Source organism: Chaetodon trifascialis, chromosome 5 (genome assembly GCF_039877785.1).
Source record: "Chaetodon trifascialis isolate fChaTrf1 chromosome 5, fChaTrf1.hap1, whole genome shotgun sequence".
In the NCBI taxonomy this organism is placed as follows: domain Eukaryota; kingdom Metazoa; phylum Chordata; class Actinopteri; order Chaetodontiformes; family Chaetodontidae; genus Chaetodon; species Chaetodon trifascialis.
The window spans coordinates 19,397,828-19,414,090 of NC_092060.1; the positions used below are offsets into that span (position 1 = coordinate 19,397,828).

At 42.3% G+C, this 16,263-nt stretch overlaps 2 protein-coding genes and 2 non-coding genes across 6 annotated transcripts in view; 1 reads left to right on the forward strand and 3 right to left on the reverse strand.

Annotated features, from left to right (window-relative positions):
* The window catches only part of macrod1 (mono-ADP ribosylhydrolase 1), a 111,030-nt gene extending 106,778 nt beyond the window's left edge, over nt 1-4,252 (reverse strand). Inside the window, exons 1-3 of one of the 3 annotated variants that reach the window (XM_070962591.1) lie at nt 3,620-4,252; nt 2,768-2,866; nt 2,187-2,294 (exon numbers count right to left, since the gene is read on the reverse strand). In XM_070962591.1, the coding sequence (XP_070818692.1) occupies nt 2,187-2,294; nt 2,768-2,866; nt 3,620-4,034 (622 nt within the window). In that variant the 5' untranslated portion in view covers nt 4,035-4,252. The remainder of the gene's footprint in view (nt 1-2,186; nt 2,295-2,767; nt 2,867-3,619) is intronic. The other 2 variants (XM_070962590.1, XM_070962589.1) reach the window with 2 other exon arrangements.
* A 1,040-nt stretch (nt 4,253-5,292) lies between these two features.
* Nucleotides 5,293-15,559, forward strand: fermt3b (FERM domain containing kindlin 3b). The gene is made up of 15 exons (XM_070962261.1): nt 5,293-5,448; nt 6,707-6,881; nt 8,562-8,795; nt 9,174-9,290; nt 9,766-9,934; nt 10,979-11,081; nt 11,189-11,296; nt 11,788-11,922; nt 12,284-12,330; nt 12,482-12,606; nt 13,211-13,317; nt 13,539-13,760; nt 14,076-14,200; nt 14,673-14,814; nt 15,220-15,559. Exons 2-15 carry the CDS (start codon nt 6,758-6,760, stop codon nt 15,397-15,399), a joined length of 1,938 nt encoding a protein of 645 aa, XP_070818362.1. The 5' UTR covers nt 5,293-5,448; nt 6,707-6,757; the 3' UTR covers nt 15,400-15,559.
* Nucleotides 7,551-7,622, reverse strand: trnaw-cca (transfer RNA tryptophan (anticodon CCA)). Its single transcript has one exon. It is a non-coding gene; the product is annotated as a tRNA-Trp (tRNA).
* On the reverse strand, nt 7,912-7,983 carry trnaw-cca (transfer RNA tryptophan (anticodon CCA)). The gene has a single exon. It is a non-coding gene; the product is annotated as a tRNA-Trp (tRNA).
* Nucleotides 15,560-16,263: the final 704 nt, after the last annotated feature.

Here is a 16,263-nt window from a genome sequence, read left to right on the forward strand (position 1 = left end):
GGGCTAAATGATTCTTCAAGGCCTTTCAGAGCAGCCAGAAAAAAAAAACACACTCCCCTCCACATGTCAAAAACCACAGGCACTGGTTTGGCTGCCGTCTAACGCCGACGCTTCGCTGTTACATCTGCAACAGGAGAATCGTTTTGCCAGCAATTTTCTAAATGAGCGTAACAAACTGTCTGTTTTATAATTGTTCTCTTGTCCCTCGATGCCTGCTCGCTGCTCTCTTTTATTTTAATGTCATATCTCTTTAAGTGCGACTGACATCACTCAAAGCCTCTTAGTCAATCAGTTAGTCATCGAGTGAAAAGGTCAGTCGCTTAGTTGACAAAATGACCACAGAGACGGTTAGCAGGCCAGCCAATCAGTCAGCCCGGAAAGGATGATCGGACTCTGCTGCCCAAACCCCTTTGTGGGTCCCTGTACCTGCTTGTTGCCATGGCAATGTAGTCCGAGACTTAAATACTAGCCTGTGTCCCCTCCCTGTCTCTCCTTTATCCTCTTCTTTTCACTCTTCCAGAATCTCCTCTTGGTTTTTTGTCAGTCAGAGTGCTGACTCTCTGTCTCTCAGTCATGTTTCCTCTGGCTCTGTTGTGTCTTTCAGTCTCCCTCCCTCACCTTGCCTCGTCCTCTCTGCAAAATGACACTTTACTAGCTGTTTCCTCTTGTTAATTCCATGCTACTTTGCATCGTGCGACTCTGTAAAAGCTCTCGTAAAACACGCACCCCAATGCAAAGTCGCCTCTACGGACACAGAGACAAATTATAATTACTTGCTGTCTACACACACACACACACAATTATTTAAACATTTGTAGAAAGAGGTGCGCATGAACGCTTGCAAGCACACGCACACAAGCAATAGTGCCATAAATGAGAGTCAACGATCAACATATTCACTGGATGCTGGCACAGCTTACACCTGCTGACAGTCAGCTGCCAATGAAGATCTATCATTTTCTGCTAAAGCCTCATCATCAAGCATCATTTAGGCGTGCTGGCCTGCCTCACTCTCCCCTGATGCACCGTCTGTGCCAAGACACCGATTAAATTTTGCCCAAATGTTCAAACAGCCTTGTGGGAAAAGGTCTTCAGTAAATGAACTGGCTTTGGGCTCCATCTAATGGTCACTAGAAATACTCTAATCCCATTTGTGAACGCTGGGAAACAACAACTGTTGAGAGGAAGTGGGAGCAAATAGCACACCTGTCTTTAAAATGTTGAAAACAAGAAGATATAGATGATTATGACTTATTCAATCAACACATATTGGGTTACATTAAAAGGGTTTATGCCTTATTATTAAGTGTTTATGAGATTTGGTGATAGCTTTTTATTGTTCTTCAGCTCAGCTCTGAGATTTTAGTTTGTTTAACTCATTTCAAAACTGGTCAGTATTTAATTGGTTTGTCTATGGAAAGCTCAGATAATGACATTTCAGTCTTAACAAATATATTGTCCTCATCTGTGTTGATATTTTCATTATGACTGAACTTGGACTGAATCAGAGGTTTGTTTGGTTGTGATAACAGATGTCGTGTCCCCAAAACAACAGCTATCACTAGATTAAATGTAAGAAGTTGGTTTTGGCATTTAAAGGTCAAATCACTTTAACTCTGTTATTTTCTATAGTTCAATTTCGAAGCAGTCTGTCCATAATCTGTTCAGTACTGAGGCGACACATAGCTCTGCTTTCAGGTTTCTGTGTTTCCTTTTGAAGGGTCCAGGCAGACAGATGACATCCTTCTGATTCTAAACCCTATTGCTGTTCTTGTATTCACATGTACCGTATGTACATTTCTATAAAGAAAACTGGTTACACACGTTTGTAACCATCTAAAAGCCTGCAGCTGTCCCTCCCACACAGCGAGAAAACATCATACCCATAATCACAGCAGCAGAAACCGCCTTCACAGGTGTTTTGTGCTAAATTTATGTACAATATATGCACATAGATGAACAGACTGGGGGCTGCGCGCAGTGTAACACCCATGCTTTTAATCCATAATCCTCTCTCATATTTCCCACTGTTTGACTTTCTTATTCATATTCTTCTTGTGCATGTGTTTCTTTCTGTTTCTGATTACTTTTGTTGTAAACAGAGAAAATCCAGATCCAAATCATTGGTGACGGCGTTGGACCACTGACCTCCACACTGTGTGATCCAGCTACAAACACACACATACCTGCATTGACAATGGCATCTATCTCCAGCTTGGTGATGTCGCCGCTGTAGAGGGAGATCTTCTGGTCCAACTTTTCATTCCTCTGGTAGCGAGTTTGCCCAGAACCACCTGATAATGACACACACACATACATACAGTACATTCAGTCTCAGGATCAGTTTGTTCAATCTTAGTTCAACAGGCAAAAATGTAAAAAAATGTTTGCTTCATTTCTGTCAAATAGAGGGGGAAGAGTTTCCATAGGTCGGGAGGAGAGGGACAAAATAAAGATATTAAGAAACTGTTTGCTTGGAAAAAATGACAATATTTATTGCATACTTTGTGTGCATTAGAAGTGCATATTACACATAAATATATAGCATTTTGCACACAAGGTGCTATGCTATCAACTTTCTTTATGTCACTCATAATTTGAAAATGCTTTCAGTGCGCAGTTTTATAAGTTATCTGATGCAATGGAGTCGAATATCTGATCACACTTATGTATTCATTTCCTTCCAGCCCTCTCATAAAGTCTCGCCACCGCTTCAATCCAACCTTGAATGAATCTGACAGTGACTGATTGATGCTGGGTGTCTGACCTGCAGTGGGAGCCCACACTGGGATGTCGTCCAGTGGAACAGAGCTCGAAGTCCTGTAGTACTGACGCCTGTCCTTCACAGACAGAGACAGCAAGAAGTCTGCGAGAGACAGTGGAGAAAGAGGACGGCCAGTAATTACGTGTTAGCTAGATAGATTTCGTTCAATATTTATAATGTAATGGAAACAGAGGAATGTGGTACTTTAGGTTCACCTGACTGAAGAAAAGGTTGATGAGGAATAGGACGAAATAGCTCATGCATAACCTCCTGATAAACAATAATATTTCTCACAGAATCATTAAGTGTATAGTGTACTGAGAGATTATACTACTCTGAAAGTACTTCATGGTCACTGTGCAGCTTTTGCACTGAAGTTCCAGTTTGTTCAAGCACAGATTTATTGCATGATTCATTTATTGGGTATACACTGCAAACATTTGGTAGTTGCAGCTGCTCAAACTCAATAACTTGCTTGCCCTTCATCACGTTATATTATTCTGAAAATTAGTATTTACTGAGACACAATTTTAAGACATCACTTGGATAATTAATCAAAATGTTCATTAGTTCCAGCCCAGATGTATTTAAATGATTCATATACTAACTTTACATTGTTGTGTTTTTATATATTGTGAGCTTATAGTGTACTGACTCTACTTTGATATTACAGAAGACAAAATAGCTCATTTTCTCTTTCAGGTCGAATGTGTTCGTACGGACAGACAGTGGCTGACAGGTGTCTGGGTCATGTGACAGCACACATTTCTCCATCGTTTGTTGACAGAGCACACTGCAGGGTAGTGGGTTTAAAATGAAATGAACATCCTCTCGACTATGGTTGAACCGTCTCACCCTTGGTCTCCTTCCAGTCTCCCTCAGCGGAGTTCAGGTTAACTTTGAGGGCCATGGCGCTGAGGGTTCCGGTGTGGAGAGACTGGACCACCGCGACTGTGCTCAGTCCGAGGGCAGCACCGAGGGCGACCCTGCTCAACCAACCCCTCCTCCCCCGGGGTGAGGAGGAAGCGTGTCCCTGGTTGGACTTCCAGACAGCTGCGGTAGATGTTGTTGAAAACTTCTCAGCTCGGACGTTAATATGGCCGCTGAGAGGACTTGTTGCTGGCTTCCCTCCCAGGTGGAGGCTCCTAGGAGTTAAATTGTGTTTGAACTTAACACCGGCTCCCTGAAAGTTAGCACGAACACGGGACAGAGGGCCTGTGGACAGAGGGACTCTGACATATGAAAGTACAGCTGTTATTTGTGCTGCCATGCCTGAGTGTCACCGAGTGCACTAACGGTTCGTGTTCACGTCTACAGATATCAGTATCAGCCTCGCCGCTGTAAGGTTTCGTTTTCGATACAAACACACACACCTCCTAAAGATGAGCGTTCTCATGTGCCATTTTTGTTTTGGACGTTAACGTGCGGAATGTACCATTTACAAGGGGTGCTAGTTGGCTGTTGCTAAACAACAAACTTTAGAAAGTGTTAATAAGCGTTAATGTGGTATCCAGTGCTGGTATCAAACTATGACTATTAATACTAGTGAAACCGGATATTTTGCAATCTGACCATCGCTGCTCTATTTTAAGTGTCACACCGAGTGTAAACCCCGACAGAGATCACATGGGAAAGCCGAAGCCAACTACCACAAACCTGTGCCTCCTTCATGACTATCGGAAATATCGATATTGAAGATGAGAGCACACTGGCCGACCAAACATTCCAGTAAATACACTGTCTTAGTTCTAAGAATTAGAGTTAAAACACCAAATGTCTGTAGTAAGCAGCAGGTTACATATATCGAAAGATTACTCTACGAACCCGAAGAGTACTGTGTGTCGCCCCCTAGCGGATTGTACAACTGTGTGCCAGGTAAATTTGGTCATGCCTTTACTTCAAAGTAGGCTAGAAGAATTATTTTACCCAAATCAAACCAGTGAATTCAGTACACTGTGATAATATCAAGATAATCTGGACTTCTTCTATAGACAGGAGGCCTATGTGTTTTTGTTTTAACTGAACCAAGTTATTAAATTATAAATTTGATGGCAATTATCCGCTGGCTCTCATTGCTAAACCTTTGCCTATTCATTCTTTACCTTTCTTTTGACACATCAACAAAAACATCAAAAGCAGCCACTAAAATTTAGGATTCATAACCCACACCCTACTACTCACTGTTGATCTCGCAACACACCAAATTTGACCACATATTATGTTTTTGTATGTGTGTTTCAACTCTTAGGAAAATGTAGGAGAAACAGAAAGGGAGGAGAGCCATAATGCATGTGGTCTGTTATTTCAGTATCTCATATCTAGTCTCCCAAATATGTCATATGCGCGCGCACACACACACACACACACACACACACACACACACACACACACACACACACATATTGTCAAATATGCATCAGTCACACGGCCTGCCAGTCAAAACTTGAACCCTTTTCACATTTCCGCCTGGCGGAAACTGACAAAAAAGGAACAAGCCTTTCTTGACAGAAGTGACACAAGCTGCGCAGACACAGCAGCACAGACCACAACCGACCCAGCCCGAGGGAGGCGAAACTGCTGCACATTTTTACAGCAAACCCTGGTAAACTTCTTCAGAGATCTGACAGAAGCACAGGAGTTCCCCCATTTCCATCACTCAAAATCTTGGACTGAGGAGACTAACGGTATAGTCTTTCAAAGCGTGTGTGTGTGTATGTGTGTGTGTGTGTGTGTGTGTGACAGCATGAAAGAAAGGGAGAAAGCATGAGGATAGAGAGAGAGAGAGAGAGAGAGAGAGAGAGAGAGAGAGTTCGGGCAGGGTGTGTATGTGTGAGGCTTTTGTATTAAATATGCAGATGTGGGGTCATTTATTAAGTCACATTAATTAATTTATCTGGTCACAGATGAAAACTAATATTCAGAATTGTGCAAATAAAGAAAGTTTAGGCCTCCGAAAGAGGTACAGAGGGGTTCAGCCATGTCAGCCATTCACTTTTATGTTTCTGTCTGTGACAATAATCTTTGAAAATATGGATACACCACGCAAAAACACGCATTTTTAATCCTCAAATTCAATATCTGTAAGATGGGCTTACGCTTTCACACACATGCAGTGGGTTGCTGTATTGGCATTGGATGAACATCTCACCTTGGGCGGGTCAGAAAGCGGAAGTGTGTGTCCCTGGTGATAGTTTAAGTCAGAAACAGGAAGTACTCACTAAACTGGACATGTTATCAACTCACCCATTCAGTGTGTGTGTGCATGTGTCAGAGTTACTCAGTATCATGTGATATTGAACCATGAGTTAAAGTCTTTTTTTCTCACATTTGATTCGAGTGTGATTGACAGATCATCTGTTGTCTCTTTGTTCGATATGTGAATGTTCTGGAAAACTGAGGCTTTGTTTTAGCAACTCTATCGAGTTCTGTCACACAGTCTTTAGAATGTGTAACTCAATGTCTCACAGCTACTTTATTTTTCTTAAAAATGAATCTTAAATGCCTGTTGGTCATATCTTAGGATTGTAATGAAATGTTTTCTTTGGACATCTTAACAATTTATTCGTGTATCAAAGTGTGTCATTTCTCACCCCTGATATATAAATCTAGAGTAACCATCACGATACATCTGAACATTTTTCATGTCAGATGGTTTTGGCAGTTCAATGTGGTGGAAAAACAAATGAAAGAGCAACCTCATTGAACTGATTGATTAGAGGTCTTGGTCATCTTCTCCTTGTCCTTGATTGCTTTGTCTGAGCTGTCCTCATATTGGCGCTAAACAAAAAACGCACAAAAAAAGACATTTGTCACACATAACGGACCATTTAAAAGAGCTTTGTTGAGCAGGTTTTCTTGAGAATTTGTTATCATTTCTTTCCTTCTCTCCATGTTTGTCTTTCCTGTTTTCTTCTCTTGTCTTGACATCTGTCCACTTGTCAGGCCTGTGTCCTGCATTTCTCTCTCTCTCGCTCTCTCTCTGTTTGTCCCAGTATGGCAGCGTGGGACCTGTCAGTCACAATGGAGGACCTGGGGTCTGACGCACCACCTGTCACGGTCAGCGTGGCCTCTGACCTTCACGTCGGAGGGGTCATCCTAAAGCTGGTGGAAAAGTCACGTGAGTTACTGCCTGTCTGCCTCTGCTCGTCTCAGTCTTTCTCTCACACTGCACAAGCTAGTTTCATAATTTGCATGGCCATGCAAGAATTCACATATTGCCCAAGCAACACATAAACAGGAATTCATGATACATCCTTCATGCACTACAGTGCAGGCTGAAGATAGTCTGGTTATTGCTTGGTATAAAGAGGTAAAACTGTACCCACAAAGTATGATACACTGCTAACACAAGGTGACAAAACACATGCTTAAATAATGCATTGACTAATGCATGTCTTATGATGATTTAACACAGTAAACAACCTGTCTTCTTCTTGCATACATGTCAGACACCGTTATCAGGCTGAATTGCGAAGGTGAAATATACAAGACAAGCATATGTATGTAATAATGTTCCATTTTCAAAATGAAATGCTGGTGTAACCTATCCGGTAAGACTTTCCACACTGTGTTTGATTTGTTTCTTCACATCATAGCTACAGCAGGAGCCAAATGCATTTTCACGTTTATCTCACCCTCACTAATTTCCCTGGTGTGGGATCAAGACAGTTTTATCCGTTTGTTAGTAATTCCACCACTGAACAGCTCCTGAGGTGACTAATGACTTTGGTCCGTGAAAGGTATAAACTAATTCAAGAATCGGCCACTAAACAGACAACAGAAATATTGACCCTGACGTGATTTGAACACGCAACCTTCTGATCTGGAGTCAGACGCGCTACCGTTGCGCCACAGAGTCTGTTCTAGTTGCTCAGCTGGTCCATTTATCAGCTCTAACTGACTAAAATAAACACCAACGCTTATTCTGGAGGTGAGGTGAAAAGTGTTTTCATATTGTTTTATCTGTCTTTCATACCTTGTTTTCTTTCTTTCCTTTCTGCGCACTATCTATGCGCCAGTAATCGTGTCTGTGGCCGGGTGGGTCCACAGACATGATTACTGTACTGTACATTTCATTTCATTGCAAAGTCCACGAAGGTTTTTGTGAATTCCTGCGTAGCCCAAAATTTCCCTTTTCAACAAAGTTTTGACCCTGACGTGATTTGAACACGCAACCTTCTGATCTGGAGTCAGACGCGCTACCGTTGCGCCACAGAGTCTGTCTATACCGCTGACTTGGTTGATCTTCAGGTCACACAATGAAAACTAGGGTGAAGGATGAAATATTGTCCAGTGTCATTAGAAAAACGCAGTGATCCTTGTAAGGTTGCGCGTTGAAGTGGGAGTGAACGGTCGGAGCGCGACTGAAACCAGTTTAAAACTAGTTTACTGGGCAGTATGGTAATTTGTGTTTACCTGTACTGAACATGGTGCTTAAACATGCTCCTGAATAAGCAATACTGCAAACTCTGACATGGCTGGAAGACACAACCTTCACATTTGGACTGTTGTACCACAGAGTCTGTAAACGTGTTCACCAAACTAGTAATAAAGTAAACACCGGTGGGCAAACTGATAACATTATGTTCCAGTTGTTCATTCAATGGTCCGTAAATTCATTTCTGTTTACATGTCCGGTGGTTTGGAACTTTCCCCATTTCGACCTCTTGAGGTGAGAAAATGTGTGGACTGTGAAAAGGATAAGTCAGATGACAACAGACTTCGCACATCGGTGCTTGAAACTAATGGCTGTGAGCTGTTTCAGTTGTAGTGACATGTGTTTTCCGTCTCTGTGCAGAGATCAAGCGCGATTGGTCGGACCATGCGCTGTGGTGGGAGCAGAAGCAGAGGTGGCTGCTGCGGACTGCCTGGACTCTGGAGAAATATGGCATCCATGCTGATGCTCGGCTGGTCTTCATGCCCCAACACAAGCCCGTGAAGCTGTGTCTGCCCAACGGCATCACCCTGCGGCTCCGAGCCTGCTTCTCCAGCCCCGTCTTCCAGGCGGTGATGGGCATCTGCAGAATGCTCAGTGAGTCTCAACCTTTCTTTCCATTCGTTCTCTCTTTCTTTCGTTAGAGCCCTCTTTCCTTCCTCCTCTCTTTTCTTCCAAAGACAAGGGTTCACTAGCTATTGAAAAGCAGACTTACTGCATCTGACATGTGAACACACAATCTCCTGATCTGGAGTCAGACTGCACCACAGAGTCTGATGCACAGTCGTAAAAGGTCAGAAAATCAGTTCATATAAACAATACATTTACCTAAAACACTTTGTGTGGTTGCCAGTCGTCCAATGTCTTAGCATGTCCCTCCCCTACATATTGTATCTGTCAGTGTTATAGCTGAGACAGTCTGTTTAATAAAGCTAATTACTTTTGCATCCATCTCCTTTCTGTTGCCTCACACAGACATCCGTCACCCCGAGGAGCTCTCCCTCCTTCGACCCGTAGAGCAGAAAAAGAAGAAGAAAGATAAAGACTCAGCTGAGGAGATCTACGACCTGACCGAGGTGCCCCTCTCCTCGGGTACACTCATCACACTTCATTCACACTGCAGGCTTTACAGACACACATTTTGTCACTGGTGGCCCTCAGCAAAAACCTGAAAAAGCTGCCAAGATAAAAAAAATCCAGTTTTTAACAACAATGACTTTTGACCTCCCTTTAGTGCTGTAGCATCAGTACAGAAAATGCTGTAATGTCCCTACAGTGTTTTTATGTCATAACAATCAGGTGAACTATATATGGTAACAATAATCACTGTTTGTTGAGTCAGTTTTGCCTCTGAGATTTGGGTATTTGAGATGATTCCTCAAAAGGCTTCATATTTTAACTGTAAATCATCCAATGATAGACCTGAAACATGGTGGAGAAAATTAATCATGGAGTGTAAAATACGCCTAACAGCAGACTCTTGAGCAGCCGCCATGCATTTTAAAGCAGAAACTGAGTGAACTCCCCTGGAAAATTTGACTGTAACCCTCCTACACTTCCTTTGCAGCATCCCGGCCCTGCCTGTATAATGGCATGCCGGCTCACTTCGTTGACTCACCTCAGATGGAGGCCGTCTACAAGATGCTGTCAGTCACCCAGCCTCCCCCCGCCCCCGAGGTCGTAGCCAAGCAGTACCGTCCAGCGAGCGTGGTGGACAAGGCCCACATCCACGGCAGGTATACCATCACAGATATGTGTGTGGTTCCTTTATGTGAGGACAAACAGCAAACACCTAAGACTGAATCTTTCTTCACTCTGTCTTCTTAACTCACAGCTTGTCCTTTGGTTCCAACAATCATTGAGTTTAGGTTCTCCTCTAGTCACACACAAACTTGTCTGAATGCCTTGTTACTGTCAGAATGAGAGCTGTATAATCCAGCTCACAGGTGCAAATTGTTTGGCTAATTAGACTCTAGAAAATAAAGCCTGTGCCAACCAATTACCCAGAAGGCATGCTGGTTCAGTGCTTAGAGCTGTTGTCTCACAATAAGAGGGAGTCTGGTTCAGTCTTTATTGGCAACTGTGTTGTTGGCTGACAAATATGCTCCTTTTGTCACCACTTATCAAGTCCCAGTATTGATAACTGAAGTTGGGTCATTCAGCACACCTTTCTGCTTCCACCAGTCTGTCCTGCACTCACAGGTGAACAGCATTCAGCTAATTAAACTTCTAAACAAAGAGTTAGATTTTGCTCAGCTGATAGAGCAGTTTCCTCTTAATCAAGTTCAAACCTACTCTATCTTATATGCATGCTCTCGATAAAGAGCCCTGCAGCTGGATTATAACTGGAGCTGTTTGAAGGTTTTCAGGCTTTATGATTTGCATCAAAGCACTGTCCTTTCAGTGATAGTGAGGACACTCAAATGTTCATCATGAAAATTTGCTTTATTTTTTTTTCTGTTTCTCTCTCGCTTCTCTTTTTCTCTCCCACGTTCCCTTTCTCAAATTTAAGCTCAAAGCCGAACTATTCCTGAACTCCATGTACTGCAATAGCCATTGTTGCAACAGCAAGGATGAAACACAAAACAAAGAAACAACAAATGCAACAGTTCTATCTATACATACATATATTTAAGATGTGTGTGTGTGTGTGTGTGTGTGTGTGTGTGTGTGTGTGTGTGTGTGTGTGTGTGTGTCTATACATATCTATATATGTATATACTGTATGTGTATGTCACATGTAAACTCATAAACATATACTTATTCTCTTTCCCTCTCAGGTGGTTGGACTCATCCCGTTGTCTTATGCAGCAGGGCATCCAAGAAAATGACAGAATCTGGCTTCGCTTCAAATACTTTGCCTTCTATGATATAGAGCCCAAGGTGTGCGTGCATGCTGGTTTTATAGATAACAGTATGTGTGTGCATTTGTGTGTTTGGCATTGCAATCCTCTCTTGATTTGACTCTTTCTTTCTGTCTGTCGGTGCAGTACGATGTTGTGCGTCTGACCCAGCTGTATGAGCAGGCACGCTGGGCCATCCTGCTGGAAGACATCGACTGCACTGAGGAGGAGATGATGCTGTTTGCAGCTCTACAGGTAGAAAAAAACAGTGCTGCTGAAGGGTTGGAAACAGTAAAAGAAAGAAAAAGAAACTCGTAAATGTCACATATTACAGGAATTTCAATGTTCCCATATTTCTATACAAATATTGTCAAGGACATGTGATGCTATTAATAATTTTAGATTTTGTTTGACAGTTTAAATAGGAAAATCTACCTTTTAACATGCTTTGTGAGTGTAATAAATGCATCGTTGGGCTAGAAACTCTCCACATGCTTAACTCATCAGTGTTTAAAAAAGCTTCCAAGGTTAAGCAGTTAGTCTTTAAAGTAAGATAATAAATGTAGGAGCACTTACAAATCAAACTCACTCGGGTATAAACAGTCCTAATTTGCTCACAAAGAACTGCTGCTGTTCACAAAAGGATTTGAGTATCCAGAAAACACCATAAGCAGCATAAATCAATCTGAGCCGTTCAACATCCGGTATGCTCTTAATTGTTTGTCGCTCCACTCTCTTACATGTAGTACCACATCAGTAAGGTGTCTCAGTCGGAGCCCATGATGCTGAGCTCCAATGCGGCTATGGACGACCTGGAGTCCGCCCTGCAGTCCCTGGAGGTCAAGATGGAGGGAGAGAGCAGCTCTGCATCCGAGATGCTGGTCAGACATGTTGGATGTACTTGTCTGTGTCAGCTTAATCGTAACAGAAGTAGCAGATACTGACTCAACAAAGTGATTTGTGTTAAACTCTCAACTGCAGTTCATCTTTTAAGATCTTATTGTTTTGTTATTGGAGGGTCATTTGCAATAACTCAAGTTCTTATAGAGCATTTTACTGGAGTACCTGCAATGATTTTAAGCATAACTGTTATAGGGCTGTAACTCTTCTACATTCTGCAGTTTGTTTCAGACGTAATGTCAAAATAAAATAAGTAGGAACATCACACAGAAAGAACCAAAGACAACCCAAACAATATGACAATCGTTTTCCCACTGAAAAACATTTTTGTCCTTCATCCAGGAAAACATGACAGCACCAGATCTCAACGACTATCTGAAGATATTCAGGTGAGATTCATTTTACAAACCACCCATCGGCACGGCCTATATAACAGACGAGTTCAAAAAGAGCAGAGCAGCAGCTTCCTGACAAAACCAAAACATGAATTTGTAATTTTACAAATGTCGTGAAACTGAGCAATGTGATTGTGCATCTCAGGCCGAAGAGGCTGACTCTGAAGGGATATAAGCAGTACTGGTTCAAGTTCCAGGATACCTCCATCACTTATTTCAAGAGCAAAGAGGAGAGCATTGGAGAGCCTATTCAACAGATTAACCTCAAAGGTACTGAATATATTATCACATTTTTCATTATTAGGATCATTTCCTTCTGTGTCACCAATAATGTACTCAGTTATCAATAGAATAAGCATGTACAAATTAGTGACCAATGAAGTAGCAGTCATATTTTAAGCACCTGTTTATTTACCTCTGTGTAACACTGCTTAGAAACAACCACATATTACAGTAACACGTTATGCAAAGGAAACCTCAACACACAAACAGAGCTTTCCATATATGGTGAAAAGTGAGAGTGCTGCTGTCGAGTCTGCTTCCCTGCAAGTCTGTGAGACATCAATGGCATCACTGCTAATCCTAGATCAGCATTATAAACCATTTCAAGGAACTTAAAAAAGAAAAAAAAAAAAAAAACAAGATTGTGGGCTCAAAGAGGAAATGAAGCATTTTTGATAAAGAATATCGCAGATGACAACATAAATACAGAAAATTAACTGTGGGCATGACTCAGTGGGCTACGGCGTCATTAAAGTCTGACTCATGTTCATCACATGAATGCTCTTCTATCGTATCTCACTGTGCTTCATTTCTATGTCCAAGTGTTGAATTTCAGTTCTGGATGTTGCTTTGATATTTATCCGGCACGCAGGATGTGAGGTGGCTCCGGACGTTAACGTGGCAGCACAGAAGTTCCTCATCAGACTCCTGATACCAGCACCTGAGGGCATGAACGAGGTCTACCTGCGCTGTGAAAACGTGAGGCCACACACACACACACACACACACACACACACACACACACACACACACACACACACACACACACACACACACACACACACACACACACCACCTTCTCTTTCAACACCTCCATCTTCGTGTCACTATCTCACCTCTTGACCACAACCTTGCCTACTCTCTTTCTCTCTCTCTCTTTCTCTCTCTCTCACTCTGCGTCTTTGTCTCTCGCCCCCCAGGAGCAGCAGTATGCCCAGTGGATGGCTGCATGTCGACTGGGCTCCAAAGGCAAGACGCTGGCCGACAGCAGTTTCCAGAGCGAGATCCAGAGCATTCGCTCCTTCCTGGCTATGCAAAAGACCAACTCCGGTTCCCATGGCAACGCACCTGCTAACGATGAAAGCATCAATACTCACAGTCTGGTGTCACCACGCTACCATAAGAAGTACAAAACCAAGCAGGTACAGAGGAGAGCTGACATAAAGAAGAATATAGGAGATGCTTCACATACAGTAAATGTGGAGGAGGAGGCAGCTACAGCAGAGTGGCTCACATCCATCTCTCATTTATTGATCCTATTCATTGTGCATGACATTTAGCAATGGGTCACATTACCAACTGAAATAAACTTTATCGGTTTTCTGGACACTAGTACAGTGACCTTGCACAGTTTAGCTAACTGAACAGTTTTGCAGCTGAAACCTCTGCCCCCTTTGTGCTCAAGTCAGCAAAAAAATAATTACATCTAAACTTTTACCCTGTGCCTGCTCCTCCAGCTGACCCCTCGTATCCTGGACGCATACCAGAACGTGGCTCAGCTCTCGCTCACAGATGCAGTGATGCGCTTCCTGCAGATCTGGCAAGCCCTGCCTGACTTTGGACTCTCATATGTTGTTGTCAGGTTGAGTTTGAATTTCAATTTAATGCTTTTCAGAAATGATTGAATGCCAGATAGCATCAATTTAGGAGTGAGAAAGCTAGAACTATTAAAGTTAGTGTAACTGGGTAAATACTGTGCATGAAGTAAATAATATGTAAGCAACAATTAGTCTTCCACAACAGAAATGTAGAGATTACTGAACAGCACTCACTATCAGTGACACTTTCATAAACTACTCAGTTTGAGAGCCAATAAAACAAAGATAACTAAAATCTAAAATCCTTAAACCTACCACTGGCAGAAATTCAGATTGTTTTATGTGTTGTGTTGTGATGTTTTAAGATCCTTTGAAGAGTGGAAAACACAGAATTAGTATCTGAGTGTGACAAAACAAGCCAGTGAGTTGTTCCAAATCTTTGGAGGATTAATTATTGACTTCTTTTTGTCTCTGCAAGACAAAAGAAAAGAGGATGAAGATGTTTTTGCCCAACAGGTTTAAGGGCAGTCGGAAGGACGAGGTACTGGGCATCGCTCCCAACCGTCTCATCCGTATTGACCTGGGCGTGGGTGATGTGGTGAAGACCTGGCGCTACAACAACATGAAGCAGTGGAATGTCAACTGGGACATACGACAGGTGACACTAACACTTTCATTCAGGTTTTGTCTGAGAGAACAGTCAGCAAGATCTCAAACTTTTGCTTCCAGGAATATGTGAGTTAGCTAAAAAGACTCTACAGTGTTTCTTGTGAGTCTATTTGTGATAACACAAGGTCAAAACAAATGAATTGCAGTAAGAAATCCAAAAATCAAGCATGACCTCCAGCTCCTCTTCAAACCATGCTGCCAATGTACAAGAGTGGCCTCATTGCAGGACCAATGTGAAAGATTTAGAGGAATCCATGAGAAGAATATGACAGAAATGGAGTCTAATATTCATAAATATGAATAGAAATATAAAAAAATATAACTTTTGCCTGAAAAGAACTGTGATCTGAAAAGAGCCTCATAAACTTTGTGTGTGTGTTTCTGACTCCTCCAGGTGGCCATAGAGTTTGAAGGCAACGTCAACATTGCTTTTAGCTGTGTGACTGCTGACTGCAAAATTGTTCATGAGTTCATTGGAGGCTACATTTTCATGTCCACACGCAGTCGTGAGAAGAGCGACACGCTCAATGAGGAGCTGTTCCACAAGCTGACTGGAGGCCACGAAGCTCTCTAGGACTACAACACATACAAACTGCATCCTCCACAGCCCACATCAGATCTCGTGTGTGTCTCAGCAGTGGAAAACCATGTGGGATAGGATTTTATGTTCCAACCACAAAACAACAGATGAGTAGTAGTCAAAATAAGGTATTCTGTTGATGTGTAAATGCATTACAACCAAGGTGGGTTGTAATGCATTTACACATCAACAGAATACCTTATACTCTATCCAGGTTTTTATATAGCCACACACACACAATGCAGCTACATCACAGATGGATTAACATGTTCAGACAGTTCAAGACTTCTGTGGACCTCATGCAGACTTGTGCCTTATGTGAGGATGGACTGCTGCTGGGCCAAACTGCTGGACATCTGGTCCAGGATCAGCAGGCATGACAATCAAACTAATGGAAATGTAAAATCAACAGATGTATCAACCAGCACCAACTTCACTTTTTCACCTCGCCATATTTGAACTTCCTGCTGCTCAGGATAGAAAGCCTCGCTTTGTCCAGAGCTGCAGTTTTATTTTCACTTCCGACTTTAACTTGAAGTTTATGTCACATTACAGCAGCCACGTAGCCAAGAATCGACAACAGGCAGAAAAATACAAGCTAATATGAACTGTTTTCCCTAAGTGTATGAATAAACAGACATTAATTAAAATAAATACAACAATTCACTATCCAGTCTCAGCCGTCTTCACTCCTTATGCTCTGACATATGGTGACAATTACTGTTTCTTACACAGGAAGCTTCACACCATTTATCTCCCCTCACATGCTCTGTGTGTGTGTGCGAGTGTGCGTGAGAGAGAGAGAGTCCATATCTGACGAGAAACTGTTGAAGTCGTCCGTTAACTAAAACCACAGTA